Raw genomic sequence first — 16,181 nt, forward strand, 5'->3', positions numbered from 1 at the left:
AGAATTCATGGGCTCGGGTCTTGGGCTTTTACTAATGGGCTTTTAATTATACACTATCTTGACTGCATTATCAATTGGAAATTCAAATCGATTCTTTTTTCTCTATTCAACTTTTCCTTAAATTTTTTAATGAGTACTATTAATCATAGGAAATAGTCTATATATATTGATGTGCAACAGTTTTTTTTATTGTCAGAATATTCTACCATTTAGTAATTGTTAAATAATATACATGAATGATGTATTGTTGTGTAAAAAATTTAGATCAATGAAGTATAGATATTAAAAAGAATTATCACATGAAAAAGGTTTTTTTATAATAAATAATACATATGTACCATCTTTTTACTATTCTTTTAAAAAAAAAGGTATATGAACCAATTTTTAAATATATGAAAAGCAAATTATTTTTAGTGAAATCTAAGACTTTTACAAAGAGTTTCACAAAACTTTTTGCTTAAATATGTGTTACCATTTGGAATAACAATCAAACTTCTTAGGTTGAAGTCTCTTACACCAATATACTTTAATGTCTTCTATATAATATTCTCATTTAAGTTAAATTTAACCGCAGTCCTTGGTAACCATTGAATATTTAATTGTTTCCTCATTCAATACAATATTCTCATTTATGTTAAATTTGACAATATTACGAGTCTTATAACTTTTCGATAAGATTTTTCATAAATACATATTTGTATCACATATGACACTTCACTTATGAGATATGATAAATATATGTTGCTAAAGTTTTTATTTTTCACTTAAAATACTATTATCATCTCACCAAAAAGTAAAATACTATTATTAAAAATAATAATAAACTTCAGGGCATGAAATAAGAAATTTTGTTCCTTTTCGGACACAATTTTATTTTAACAATAAAGTTCAGTAGTAGCAAAGGTCCTGGAAAAACAAAGGTGGTAGCCATAAAGTATATAAAGTGATTAAGATGTAGAAGACTAGAAGCCTTGGTCAATCAAATAATCTCCCAATTTATCAACAATCTTGGAACACTCTTCTGGGGCCATAGGTTCCTCAAAGATACCAATCACAACAGCTTTATTTGTTTTCTTCACACTGATCCCACTCCTACCCTGCACATTCTAATATGCAACAATGTAAATTAATGGAGTATTTGAGTGGACATCATTCTACACAATTTAATACAATTTTTCTTTACCGAAAAAATAGAATATAAGTTCAATGTCCAAATATTTTTTTACTTAAGTTCAGTTTTTATGAAAGTGAGTGGGTTAACAACCTTAAGTTTATATTATTTATAAACATAAATTTAAAGGGTCTACCAGGTATTGGTAAATTATACATATAGATGTAGAGGATGATGGTGAATATTATTAATAAGAATATAATATTTATTCATTGACAATGTAAAAATTTATATATAGTTAGTACATCATCAATTATTCATTTGTATTAATTTTATTTAAAAATTAATTATAATTAAAATGAATTGTAAATAATGTAGTGACAATGTAAAAAATTCATATCATTTCAACGCATACATCTTTTTTCTATTAATAATGTAGCTATCAATTGAAGTTTATGTACTAAAGATCAAAATCACTTATGTTATTATAACTTTTAATATGAGAAATTATAACAATTAATATGTATCATTGAATCTTATTTGAATTGTCAAGATTAAAAGATAAACTCACATAACTTTCTTAGTAGTTATGTAACCATTAAGTAACTTTTAATCTTAATTATCTATATATATTTGTATTACACTAAACTTTGACCTGTTTAATTCATGTGCTCAATTTTTAGCCCAAATTCAAATCATTTAGTTTATAAACAAAATTTATCGAGCCAAATAATGAGTCAAGTTTTAAATAATATCGAGTTAGTTCGATTCATTGTTAATCTCAGCTATTTATTATAACATGAAGTTATATAATTAATTAAGGTTTTGTTGTTGTTTACCTTTAAAAAAAATGTATCCACCTAGATAAGATATGTTGTCCAAAGAATGTTTTACCCTTAGGGAAAGCATACAAAAATTAGATATTAGGATGTGCTAATAAGTTGTTTCACACCATCTATTCAATTCATAAAAATGTGGACTAATGTGAATTCAAATGGAGCATGATCTATATGTTTTTTATTCCACAATTTTTGCACTTAAAGAAATATATAATTTAATATATGATGAGGATAAAAGAAGAGAACCTGCTTGGCATTGATAACAGCTCCATTTTCTCCTTGGATGACATTGTACTTTGTGCCACCAAGGTACAACCCATTTGTTGCAAGGATGTTAGGTTCATCAAAACCTTTCATGATGGCTTCAATTTCTTCGGCCTTAAACTGCATGCACATATATCAAAACTTGAAAGTTCGAGAGAAAAACTTATGTGAAGACGTATGTAGTTTTTACCGACAACATATTAAAAATTTAATCATAAATAATAGTACGAAAAAATATAAATATATTTGTCTCCAAATATAATATGTTATATGTGTCTTTACACAGTTTTTTCTGAAAGTTGTGATGTGATAGATATATTACCAAGTACATGTGAGTGAAAGTAATGGAAAGGAAGAGAATTTTGAAATTGTTTACCTTAGGGAATTTGGAGCTCTCACCCCAGGCGGAGCCATCATGGCCAATGAAGGCGGCGGCGGTGAGGCTGTTGCCGTCGATATTAGAGGAGAGGTGACCATCCATGCAAATTTGGAACAACATCTTGAACTTTGATCAATGGATTTCTTCTACCTTAAATCCTTGTCTATGTCATGTTATATGCATGTAATTAACTATGACTACTATTATATAGTTATTATATATAAATACATTAATATATGTTTTTCATTATAGGATTGGATGATTTAGATTTGAATTCATTTACCAATCAAATAAGTTCAATCATATTTTGAATTATACAATCTATTCATGAGTATATTTTAATGGATGCAATTGTGAATAGAATTGGAAAACAAGGAACATTGTTTACAAATGTTTATTTTTTAGATGAATTAATATCCATCAAAATGAAAATATCCATTGAATATCTTTTAAATTGTATATATATATATATATATATATATATATATTCAAATCTATTTACTAGTAAAATTATCTATTATATTATATATATTTAAATATATTACCTCTAATAAGTGAATTTGTATTAATATAATTTTCCTGAATTTTGATAGGTTATATATTATAGATAATTTTATCACCTTTAACATATTATATTTAGAAACAAGTTTACTTATATTTTTTGATATTATTGTTTATGCCAATTTTAATATGTTGTCAAATTTTTATTAATTCTCTTTATATACAAACGTCTTCACACAAATCTTTATATCGCCCATACAAAATAAAGTATGATACGTTTTAGAATTAAATTACCCGGCCAAATCTTTATTATTGATTTCATATAATTTCAAGTTATTGATACATCATCAACAATCAATGAGGTGTTGATTAAGTGGTATAAGATTCACTGGATCCCCAAGGTTAAGTGTTCGATTATTTAAAACAACATTTGTTAGAAGAGGCAGCCACGAATCCCGAAAAAGATTAATTTATTATCTAAAAAAGGTAAGAGGATAATATTTTTGGTAGTACAAAAAGATAAATCATCAATTATTTAATTAAGTTAGATGGGATATATTGGTTAATACTGTAATTTAAGGGAATACTAGAGTTTGTTTTTTATTTTTCATTCATGAAATGGGACAGGTTTTCAATTTCATTCCACTTGGATCATCCAAAATCTGGATACATACATCTCTTTTTATACTTCTTTTATTTGAACTAAATAATTGTGCTATTCTTATAACTAAATTTATACATTTATCTTCATTTCTAGTACTATGAAAAGGAAAAAAAGGAAGTTTAGTTTTTTCCCCTTTAAATAAGGTGTACTATGGGTAAGTGTAGTTGGTAGTGATTAAATTGTACAAAGTTGCTAAAAATATGTGTCTTTTATTTTATTATTATCTATAATGAAATGAGTTAAAAGTAGTGTAATAAAATATGACTCGTAGCATATAGTTATCAAGCCCATCCCAACTCTGATGAAATCTCAAAATTCAACTCATTTAAATTTTTATTTTCTCTGATAAATTTACTTTATTTTTAGATCGTTTGAATATTACTTTATATTGATTTCTTTATTTCGAGTTATTTATGTAGTATGCACTACCTAAGTATATTGAGACTAAATTATCTTATATTTTCAAATATGTAAGTTGGAAAGAATTAATAAGAAATATGTCAAAAGTAATTTATTGTATTTCAAGTAAAATATTATTATACATTGAGTAATAAAATTTAAGTAACATATTTCAACTTAAAAATATTAAATATCTAAAAAATATAAAAGGTACAATATAATACGTCAACAAATTTGATTTACTGAATGTCACATGCATTCCGAAAATTTCAAATTAATTAATAATTTAAAAATAAAATGATATTTATTTTAAACTAGTTTTTAGTGTTGGCAAAAATAAGAATAAGTTCTGAAATTATTCTGATTTAAAAATGAGGTATCACAATTAATATATAGAAAATCGATTTACCTCCTCACAAGGAATGCAAATATATTTGTTCTACCTAAAGTTGAACTTGTGTGGATCATGTTTTTTAAACTACAAAAGAATTTATCCAATAACTATTAAATATAAGTAATATAAATGAATGATGGATAATATATTTATAATGTATAAGTTTTTACACTCAACATATATAAATATTATATTCTTTCTAAACAATGAAGAATATGCATTGATAGTTGCCTTGTGATGTGCGACATAGGCTATAAATATTCCATATTATATCTAATTTTCTGTCAATGAAAAACAGATATATGACATTTAGAAAAGTTAGATAACTTAATTTTTTAAAGGAGTAAATTTACCTTTTTACCAATTAATTATTTCTAATTGATGACAAATAGACTTATAGAGGGTCTTGCTAGATCTCTAGGATAACTAAATGGTGAAAGATTTGATTCGTGTGAGCGACATTTGTTGAGAGAGACAACCACGCACCCAAAATATATTAGTTTTTTACATAAAAATATGATAAGACACCCTTGATGATACAAAAAATTGAGTGATAAAAGATCTTTATTCCTATAAAATATGGGTAGTTGGAAAAAAATAAAAATAAATTAATCAAATAAATTATTTATAATATAGAAATATATTTATTTTTTAATGAAAATGATAAAATTGTTTATTATTTCAATTTAAATATACACAAATTATGGTATATAAATATAAGGTAAGATATTAAAATTTTAACATGATTTGAAGGTATCTATCTAATAGCTATACTTATAATGTATATTAATACTGTTCAATACAATTCAAGATTTATTGTAAAGGCTGAGATTTTTTTGGGTCTAATTTATTGCTTTTGTTGCTAAATATTGATACTATAGTTATTATTATCCACTAAATCTTCTCCCACGTTCTAGCATGACAATCATCCATTTTTTTTAGGGTTTTATCTCTTATTTTTGTTAGAAAATATCAACAAACTTCAACACTACTTATATGAATTTTAATAAATTTATGGTTTTATTTTTTTTTGTACGAGCTAATTTATTTCGGGTTTTAATCCCTTTCATGTTATGCTTCATGTGATTGTTAATATGTCTAAATTTTATATTATATTATCTTATTATTTTGTTTTTAATATTTTGAAAGATAACTTCAATGGTAATGTTACAAAATATTCAAGTATATTTTTTTACATTTCATTCTTTTAAAGGTTTTTCAAAGAAAGAACTTTGTGTAAAATCCTATGATTTTGTTTCCTTTTTAGATAGGCTAAGTGTATATGGAAAGAAAAGTAAAATATTGGTATTTGGAATCAGCTTTGCTTCCTAATAGTTTTTTGTGGGAAAGGAATATGAATATTATTTATCAAAACTTCACAATATGATGTCTAAAGTAATATTTTCTAGTATTTAACTATTTATATTGCCCAGTATTTTAAATTACTAATAAAATTATTTTCAAGTCAATTAATTTGTTCATAAATAACTTGAATACAAATATAGAGTATTTAAATATTTATATCAAATATAATCAAACCTCTTAATAATACATGCTTACATATATATTGCAATATAGAGTTAGAGATAATATCAAATTTTATACCCAATCAAGTTAGTACATCATTTATGTGTTTATATTAGTTATAATTATAAAATATAATATCTATGTATTATTAATGCAAAAATTTATACACTTTCACTACGTCATCCACATTCAGTTACTTTTTTAAAGTCAATTATGATTAAAAATAAATGGAGATGCAGTGAAACATATAAAACTCATACACCGTTAATATATAAATGAATGATAATTATATAAGAATGATAAATGATAATGACTATAAAAAAGAACAAATACCCATTTTGGTGCCTCAAATTTTTCATGCATACCAAATTGATCTTTAAAAAATGGAAAATATATATATAAAACGTGAGTCAAAATAACATTTTTTTTAGTGTTTTACTATACCGAGATAAGAACTATTTTGACCTTCATCCATAACTTTTGAATATTACTTTAAATTTTTATTTTTTCAAGAATCAAATCGACCCACCAAATTTTATAAAAGTAAAGTGGGTATAAAAAAATTCTTACATTGTGATGTCTTAAATTCTGAAGATGTGGTTACTCAAGCTACTTCAACAAATTTAAAGCAGATAAGACGATACCATTAGAAAAAGGACACTACACAAAATCAAATTTAGCACAGTGAATAAGACATAATTAGTACATAATATCAAGATATATTAACCACTAGTTGAATTTTACATCTTAGAAACAAAGAATAATATAAGAAAAATCAGCACAACATTGGCACTGTCTCCTTTTTCATTATCTCTTACGGAATACAACATTAATAACCTCTTTCAGATTATTGCATCCTACAACTTTTGTCTTTCCTAGACTTTCTGCTTCTAAAACTTTTTCTGCTTGCTTTGGTACAATACACATTGTGTAACCCAGCTTAGCCACTGTGTATACCCTTTTCTCAATTCTAGGAACCTGCATCATCAAATAAACTAAGTACCAGGCTAAGGGCTTCATTAAATAATGACATGTATAGAACAGACAATTCATTAAAATTTGACTCGGTTGATAGGATCCCGTGATTCTAAACCGATCTTAACTGGGATCGTAAACCCCAAGTTTGTCTATGAAGAGCAGATCTAATTATATTAGTGTCTATAATAGATTTCTTTTGAATACTACTAATGGATAGGGCCTCAAATCAATGTGCAGTTCTTAGAAAACATATGACAAAAAGTGTTGTTTTATAACAACAACCGAGTCTTGAATCTCAGTATGTGGAGTCGATGACGAAAAGTATTGTTGTAAATTACTTTTTTTTGCAAATGTTTTCATTACTAGAAATAACATGCAAAACTGTATGTATTATAAAAAAAATAGGCCATTAGTAGCAACATTAACATTAAAAAGAAAATGCTCACCATGCGAAGCTCTCCACCAAGGCCAATTTCACCAATGAATGCAATGCCCTTCGGAATAGGGAACTCTAAAAAACTGGGAACAAGAAAAAGTTAAAATGTAGAAGGAAAAGAAAGCATAATTGTAACGCCTGGTTAACTTCGTAAAATTGGTTGTGAGGAATATTTCTCCAAACAAGGAGCATGAAGTTGTCAACATCACCCTCCTAAATCCTCATGTTACATTAGGCATTGATAGATCAACAAGATTGAATATCATTTCGAATAAGTTAGAACATGAACCTGCTGCAAATTGCGGCTGCTATTGCAAGATCTCCAGCAGTCTCTTCCACTATCAATCCACTAACAACATTTAAAAATACAGCCTGTTGTACAGAGTCGGGAGAAGAAATGAAATATAAGGATCAAAACAAATATCGAAAACAATAACATACCCAACGGTAAACTTATAAGCATAAACACATGGACTTAATATCGAGTAAAATAATGAAGTGATGGCCAACTGTTTCAGAATTGGAAGACCAGAGAATTCACACAAATTTTTGCACGAAAATTCCAGATGAGCCTATATATAACAGAGTGACAAGCCAGAAGTGAATCTCGTTTGTTGTGGTCTGTACCAATCTCATAAATTTCAACTTCTCTGAAATTATCAACATTACTGCAATTTCAAATTCTTAAAGCAAAGATGTGGATCACACTCATCACCTCTCAACAAAAAAGTATGAGAAAGGATATTAAGTTCCATTAAAAAAAGGATGGTTAAAACAACACCCTTTTGCTAGGCTTTTTATTCTATTCAATCATGAGATTATTCGACCAAACCAATTGAAAAACAACCTCTTCCAAGCCCTTGCTTATCACTCACATTCATTTTTCCAAGCCTTGTGTTGCGGTTGAAACTATTCTTCCATGGCTCTTCAACTCAAATGATATTTTGAGGGTGTTCCACTATGCCATAGTGGCAGCAGCATATTGCAAGAGCAAACCCAAGAAACACCCATCCCAATTCCTTATTTCTTAGGTAAATCTATCCTTCAGTGCAGTTTGGTTTTAGGACAAAATAAAGAATTCAATTTGAAGATTTCTGGATGAACTGGAAGGTACGAACAAAGTGGGATTGTAGATATAACAGAAAATATCAATATTGAAAGGATATTTGTATTGTGATAACAGAACAGGTGGAAATATGCAGTACATAACGAGAACAGAAAAAAGGTTGAAAGGATATATCACATTTATAAATCAACTTACATTTTCTTGGAGTTGAAGACCAGCTTGTTTAACAAGGACCTAAAGTTCAAGGAATAGTGTGATAATCAATGCACAACTTAGCAAATTTCAGAGCAGGCAACAAAATTTAAAAAAAAAAATCAATATCTCCCATCTAGCATCCCTTTTCATTAATTTCTCATTAAGATAAAAGGAAAAGAAAGTTGACCATTTCATATGGAACGAAATCAAGCATACAATTATTAAAAAACATCAAACATTACTTACACATTTAACCATATTAGCTCTACTTGCTGGGATCCCATTAATTAGCCCTGAAGATGAAACTGGCACAGGGCAATTTGAAAGGCACAGTGCCTGCAAAGTAAATGCGAAAAACTACTGAGTAATTTCCTTTAAAGGATTCTAGTAAAGGGAAAATATGAGCACAGGGGACACAGTAATGAAAATTGGGGTGTATTTGAACATCATAACATCTGAAGGTGTTCATCAGTCCTGGTGATACGTAATGATTATTGAAAGACCTCATCACCGTGTATTATTCTCCATCCAAAATCTAGAAACTTCTGTTAGTGTATTTGTAACCAGGCGCCGGTCATAGTTTGTTAGGCACCGGTCATAGTTTGTTAGGCGCCAATCATAGTTTGTTACAATTGCTTGCATATTTCCACAATTAATGACGAACGTGATGGCAGTGACATTCTCAAAAGAATTGTTGAATGTGTAAGATAATCCATAATGGGAACTTAAAAGTTTTTTTATACAAAGAAAGTACATAAAAAATTACCTGAATTTCAATCACAAAAGTTCTTGAACCATCCATTATTACAGTAATAGCTAGTCCAGCTAAAAATTGTGAATCAGAGCATGGCTCACTGAGGAATATTTCACTGGCATTTGAAACAGACTGGAGTCCTGATTGTGACATCTCAAAAACTCCGAGCTGGTCATATAAATCAAAGACAACAAAGATCAAACATGAATTTTCGAAGTTCCTAATTATAGAGGGGGGAAAGAGAATCCCAAATAACATGAGAAAATGACATGATAACAGACAAAGAAGCCACTTCTCTATTTAGTTAAATTGATAAATCTTGACACGTAAAATCCTTTACAGTAGAGTTATATAGTTAAAGTTTCAGTCCTTCATACAGCAGATCATATGACACATCTTCATGTCTCTGTACTACAATGATTCAAACTAAATGCCAAATAATCAAGATAAGCATGTGTAGGTACATAGATCCAATTTTAAAAATTAACAGACATAGGCCAAAAGAAAAGAGCAATAAACCCAGGCTACTACCAATGAACATAGGCCAAATAATTAAGATAGGTACACACTGTTATTAAGAGTATAAACACAGTAGTTACAACCAATGAATAAACAGTAGATCTTGAAAGTGATAGTCATGGAATACCTCATCAGCGGATCCGAATCGATTTTTCACAGCACGAAGCATGCGATAGGAAGAGCACTTTTCACCCTGAGCATGAATATGAGCAATTAGAATGGAGAAAATTGTAATAAAATCTGTTTATTTCAACAATCCAACTAGAATTAACATGCACAAAAATGCAAAGAGCGACACCTAAATTGTGGAAGGCAGAATTAAAAAAATTACAAAAAAATTTTGGTATCGTGCAATATACTACTATGTTTCTTCGTAGTCCCAGTTAACATAAATTGTTGCTTCCAGAAAATAAGGTAGAATTTGCAATAAACATCAGGTCCACAACATGTCACCATGAGATCTTTCACCCAATGTCTTTCCAAAATCTCTTTGGTGATTTAGCAGAATGTAAAACTGAAAATAAACACCTGTAGTCAAATTCTTATTATCTTGCCAAGCCAATAAATAATAAAGCTTTAAAAGCAAAATAGTTACAGGACATTATATCCAGAAACATGCTAGATGAAGGCTTAAGCGATGTAAGAGCAATATTAATCATCCAAAAATGGTAAAAGAAGCCCAAAATAAGATTTCATGCCAAGTAATTGAAACTGTAATGATAGCCACAAATCAGCTTTACCAACTATCTAATGAAACAACAATGTAACAAGGTACCAACTTCCATATACAAAACAACATCAACGATATGCTCCAACACACGTGGTCCTGCTATGTCTCCAGATTTTGTCACATGTCCTATCTGAAATATGTAAGGGAAAAAAAGAAATCAAAACACTTATCACGAAGGTCAAGAAATCAAAGGCCAATTTGAAAAACATGGCCAGAGATAAATTATGGACAAAAAACATGCAAGCAACACTGGTCATATGACCCTGATCTTTTAGGCTGACACAGAAACTGTAAAAGCATTTTCACTTTTACCAGAACTGCATATGCAAATAACTGTTGACTGATTAAACCACAAATAGGAAAAAATGGAAATATGCAGTATTGTCTTCCTTTAAAAAAGCATATATGGTGCAAAACACGATATTATTTAAGTAGACTCAAAATTGATAGAAATACTGATATAGGTACACTCACCAAAAAAACTGGGATGTTAGTTGTTTTTGCAAATCGCATCAAAGCCGAGGTACATTCCTTCACCTGTCATACACCTATAAAAAGTCATATACCATGATACCAGCATTTAACTTCACTGACAAAAAAAGTATAGTTCAAGCACTTTGCAGCTTTTGGTAGATGAGCAGATTAAAAAAATAAGGCGTGACAAGACACAGGAGAAAGTAAACCATTCTTCATGTGGCCAAATTAACTAATTAATTACTTCAGAAAACTACCACAACATCATGAGTTTTACTCTTTTTCAGAAAAACTTCATTTGGCTATGATCAATTCTAGGAAGATGAAGTAAATATGTAAAAAGAAAAGGTAGATGTCAATTAAATACTAAAAAAACTTCCAAACTATGTCTGAGACACTGACATATCAATTAAAGAAATCCTAACTGATGAACATAGCACACACCAATTAAAAAACACCAAGATAAAATTAAACTCTCATCGGGGAAATTAAATATGGTAGATTACTACCTGTGTAATCCCTCCAGCACTTCCTAATATTCCTTTCAAATAAACAGTTTGTATTGAATCAACAACTAGAGCACGAGGGGAGACAACTTGAGCTTTCTTCAATATATCCTGGCACCATGAAGAAAGCAAAATAAAAATGAATACAATTATTTGTACTTCATCATACAGGCCCCACAATAGCCAGTTAAAGATAACATTTTATATGAAAAAAATCTTGCTAGTGTAGAGACAATAACTTCATCATACAAGATAATGGATAAAAGTAAGTAATAAAGCAAGAACAATGCTATCAGAAAAACTGATCAGCATAATCCAAGACAATGTACCTCAATATCAGTACTTGAATATAAATAAATATCTGATTTAATCCCAAGGCGATCTGCTCTGTTACCAATTTGCTCAAGGCTCTGTGACAAAAACGTGAACAAATGCAAATATAAATAAAAGAGTCATAGCCCCCAATGAACTGTTGTAGATCAATTGCTAAACTACAGTGTCGACTATTGACCTTCAACAGTAGAGAAATCAAAGATTACTTCTGTCTACAATAAAAAAATATACTGAGACCTAGCATGCCAGGAGATTAGATTAAAAAAAATATTAAAATAAGCTAAACCAGTAATTTTCTGTAGATAGTATCAATGACCAATATTTTCCATTTTTAAAAACATTATTTTGCAGTCTTTAATTTTATATCTTTTAAAGCATAAGGATTTCATCTAAGAATACGAGTATATTGAGGTTTATGTGATGTGCCCCTCCTTTTCCATAGGCCCTTGTCTTGCATAGGTTGTGTTCAGAACTCTCTATCTAAACCATCTACACACCAAACATTAATTTGTAATATTGACTCTAGATTATACAGGAGTTATCAATGCAAATTGTAAATACTCTGATGGCATAAAAGAAATATAATGTGCTGCATAGGTTTAATATGAATCCCATGACACAAACTATGCATGCTCTCTGGAGATTTTATTTACTTCAAGTATATAAAACAAATTTGAAAAACTCCAATTACTATATTAAAGCATGCATGTGATAATGAGCTTATTGACAATTAAGCATAATTTAAAACCATTAAGGGTCCCAATAAGAGCAAACCTCTTCACCAGAGACATATACTACTGGAGAAGTTGCACCATCAGTGTGTCCTGCTATCAATGCCGCAATCTTCGAACTCAACATCGCAAATAAACCAAACATTAATGGCAGTTGACAAGCCCATAAAAACAGTTGACTATCTGACTTTTAATGCAGTTTTACCATCCACGAATAATCAATACCTGCAATACTAGAGTACTCTTACCAACACCAGGATCGCCGCCAATCAAAGTCAAAGAGCCTTTATAACCAAAATTATAGATAAAGTTAGTCATTAATAATCAAATTCACTTTGTGCTAAAGCATCAAGAAAAGTTGAGTTACGGAAGATATTATAATTATAAGTTCTAAGACAGACGGGTATAAGCATTCTTATTATAATTCAAATATCAAGGCCAAAGAGAGGATAAAAGAACAGAAACTCTTTTGAAGGCATCACAATTCCCACCCATAAAACAAACAAGTGTGGTTAAGGCCAAGAAACTGTCCAAAAGCATGAACCTTCCTAATATTAAAGCAGTAATTAATTTCCAGAGTCATAGCAGATGAAATAAACTTGATGAAAATGAGAATGGCATGTTAATACAATTTTAACCAGATAATGTATAATTCCAATTTATTTATAAAGAGATACAGAGAGAGACCAAAAGTCCACAATGTTAAAAATCCTAAATTTATATGACGACACAAATCCATCACACCCCAGACAAACATGACAAAATTACTATAGTCTAAACAATAAATGTCTTATCAACGCACACAAGTAAATTGGAATGAACCTGGTACAATACCACCACCAAGCACTGTAGAAACTTCATTTCCAAAAGAACCAGACCTGAAATCAAAGCAAACTGCACAATATAATACTTGCATAAAACACACCATTTTCTGTGGGGGACTAGAAGCGCAGATGTCCATCCTCTTAACATACTTATGAAGAAGACAAGTTTTCCTCAAAGCAAACCATTCATAAATATTTTGCAAGTTCTCAAAATTCAAGTAAACCCATGGTTATCAAAAGCGTGCTCCAAAGCGTTGAATCATATGTTAATATTTATGCAGTTTGCTTTGATTTCAGGTCCCATTTGTTTGATTTCCTCAAAGCAAACCATTCATAAATATTTGCAAGTTCTCAACAGCAATGACTAAGGTCCCATTTGTTTAGTATGACTTTTATTTAAAAGCAGAAGATTAAAAAAAGCTGAAAGCTCAGCTTTTCTGGAAAGCTGAAATTTCAGCTTCTTAAAAAGGCTCCTACGAAATAGGACATAATGTCAGAATGTTAAACAACAAATTTTATAATTGTAGCCGAAAGCAACATGGCTTTTGAATTACATAAAGGGTGTATTTGAGTAAACAATGTAATTATGTTAAGTGTTCATTCAATAACCAGTTCCGAAATAAGCTAAGAAGATCTTATTTTCATCAGCCTCTCCGGTAAGCCTATTAAACAAGGTAAAAAAAACTTATACAGGAAGGTTATAAAGTATTTACATGATCTATCTTTGTTGTTCTAATAAGGCCGAAATTAGCTCTATCTAACCTCATTCAGACACCTCCATACCAACCAAAATCCGTTAGTTTTTTTTTAATATTTCAAAAAACACTCCTTTTAAACTTAAGCAAGCATGCCCTAAATGAAATATGACAACCAACCCGTAATCCTACTCGGTCGGGTTTGCTACATGGATTGAACAACATCATAATACTCTGTCATAAATCATTCATCGACAATGCCCTGAATGATATAGAATTTACATAATCCAACTACACAAGATAGAAAATAAAAAAAGGAACTAACTTACAAAGGAATTCTCCAATGTTGATGATTAAATCCACGGTTAACCTCCTCCAATTTCACAGGAAACAATTGATTTGCTTTATGTGGAAGCCACAACCCTACAGCATCTTCAGAAATGACCAACCCACCCTTGACTTTGTTATCAGCACCATCACTTGATTTAGCTTCATGAAATTCCTTCATTGTGCCAGTTACCTCACACGAGGGGCACGTGCCCCACCATTTCGCAGTTGAAAATCCACAGTCAGAGCATACCCATTGAACTTTATCTTTTTTCTTTGTTCCCCCAATTGGGTTTCTTCCAGTTGTACCCTTCAGTGAGGTTTCTATTACATTGGTGTAATTGCTCCAACTATTGCTACTATCACTACTACTACTTGTTGTTGTGGTGTTGTTAGTGTCATTGGGTTGAGTTTGTGGAGTTTGTTGTGGGTGAAGGGAAATGGGAGATGAAGAAATGGATTTGGGGTTTAAGAGATGGTAGTGGTGCTTGTGGTGGGTGAAGATTGTTCTAAGGAATCTCATGATTTTGATGTTATTTCATACAATGGGGTTATTAGGGTTTATGGGGAAGGAGGAGGGTTTTATTTGAAATGTGTAAACTACAATTGAATCCATCTTAGACTATTAGGTACTAGCCATCGAGGGGTACACTACTACGTGTCGTATCGAAAAATGTATCATCAAAATTGGTCATATAATTAATTATTAATTTTTTAATTATATATATGTTCAATTAATTATATATTCATGATAGATACTGTAACACAACTTATAGAATAATAAATATTCTCTTGACCGTGTAATTGGGTGTTTATTTTTGGATGAGTTTTTTCAATTATACCAAACATGATTTTTGACAAGTTTGGGTCCTCCTCTATCCGGTTTTTTGTAGCCAAACAAAATCATATACTATATGGGGGCTAACTCAATAAAAATATTTATTTAAAATATAATTTTATCTTTATTGAACAATATGGTATTTTAGTTGATAGTCTCGGATGTAATAAGAAAAAAAATATTTGATAAAATTGTGAAGTGTCTTATTAAAAGATCATTAGAATTTTATAAATTGTGTCTTATATAATGTAGATAAAAGGGAATGTAAGGTATAAGTTTAAATTTCACATATAATTAACATATTAAATCATAAAGATCTCGATAAAGTTTAAATTATATTATATAATAATATTCATGTTGATATTGTAAGTCACATTTTTGTTTCTTTCAAAAATGTGGTATTTCTATAAAATTTTACATTGTTTTGAATATTATTTTTTTAGTTTTCCTCTTATTACAATTTTATTAAAACGTGAAATAAATAATATAAATGTAAATATATTAACATGTATTAGTAAAAAGTTTAATGCCAAACGGATAAAGGTTGAAATTGAAAGGCAAACTAACAACCCATTTTTTTTGGTACATCCTAAATAAAAGAACAAAAATGAAACTAAAGTATAGGAGAAAGTTTCATTTGCATGATGGACAACATTTTTTTGACTAGAGAGTTCCATATTCTAAAGTTCGCATGAAG

The 16,181-nt window shown here is 29.5% G+C and overlaps 2 protein-coding genes across 2 annotated transcripts; both read right to left on the reverse strand.

Moving 5' to 3' along the window:
* Positions 963 to 2,718, reverse strand: LOC109350615 (profilin-like). Its single transcript, XM_019591840.1, has 3 exons — positions 2,591 to 2,718; positions 2,197 to 2,334; positions 963 to 1,097 (listed from the first exon to the last, which is right to left on the reverse strand). Exons 1-3 carry the CDS (start codon positions 2,711 to 2,713, stop codon positions 963 to 965), a joined length of 396 nt encoding a protein of 131 aa, XP_019447385.1. The 5' UTR covers positions 2,714 to 2,718.
* Positions 6,778 to 15,265, reverse strand: LOC109351236 (DNA repair protein RadA-like). The gene is made up of 15 exons (XM_019592634.1): positions 14,649 to 15,265; positions 13,623 to 13,678; positions 13,026 to 13,084; positions 12,844 to 12,912; positions 12,066 to 12,146; positions 11,740 to 11,847; positions 11,231 to 11,293; positions 10,806 to 10,886; positions 10,154 to 10,219; positions 9,520 to 9,675; positions 9,000 to 9,089; positions 8,754 to 8,792; positions 7,782 to 7,864; positions 7,503 to 7,575; positions 6,778 to 7,056 (listed from the first exon to the last, which is right to left on the reverse strand). Exons 1-15 carry the CDS (start codon positions 15,167 to 15,169, stop codon positions 6,886 to 6,888), a joined length of 1,716 nt encoding a protein of 571 aa, XP_019448179.1. The 5' UTR covers positions 15,170 to 15,265; the 3' UTR covers positions 6,778 to 6,885.

This window comes from Lupinus angustifolius, chromosome LG06 (genome assembly GCF_001865875.1).
Source record: "Lupinus angustifolius cultivar Tanjil chromosome LG06, LupAngTanjil_v1.0, whole genome shotgun sequence".
Classification (NCBI taxonomy): Eukaryota; Viridiplantae; Streptophyta; class Magnoliopsida; order Fabales; family Fabaceae; genus Lupinus; species Lupinus angustifolius.

Bases quoted from the DNA above. Each gene is read 5' to 3' on its own strand.
- LOC109350615 (XM_019591840.1), bottom strand. From the start codon at position 2,713: ATGTTGTTCCAAATTTGCATGGATGGTCACCTCTCCTCTAATATCGAC. The intron at 2,335-2,590 runs GTAAACAATTTC...ATGTGCATGCAG, and splicing joins AGAGCTCCAAATTCCCTAAG to TTTAAGGCCGAAGAAATTGA. The intron at 1,098-2,196 runs GTTCTCTTCTTT...TAGAATGTGCAG, and splicing joins CTGTTATCAATGCCAAGCAG to GGTAGGAGTGGGATCAGTGT.
- LOC109351236 (XM_019592634.1), bottom strand. From the start codon at position 15,169: ATGAGATTCCTTAGAACAATCTTCACCCACCACAAGCACCACTACCAT. The intron at 12,147-12,843 runs GTTTGCTCTTAT...TTTTTGTCACAG, and splicing joins TATATGTCTCTGGTGAAGAG to AGCCTTGAGCAAATTGGTAA. The intron at 9,090-9,519 runs GTAATTTTTTAT...TTTACTTTGCAG, and splicing joins CTTTTGTGATTGAAATTCAG to GCACTGTGCCTTTCAAATTG.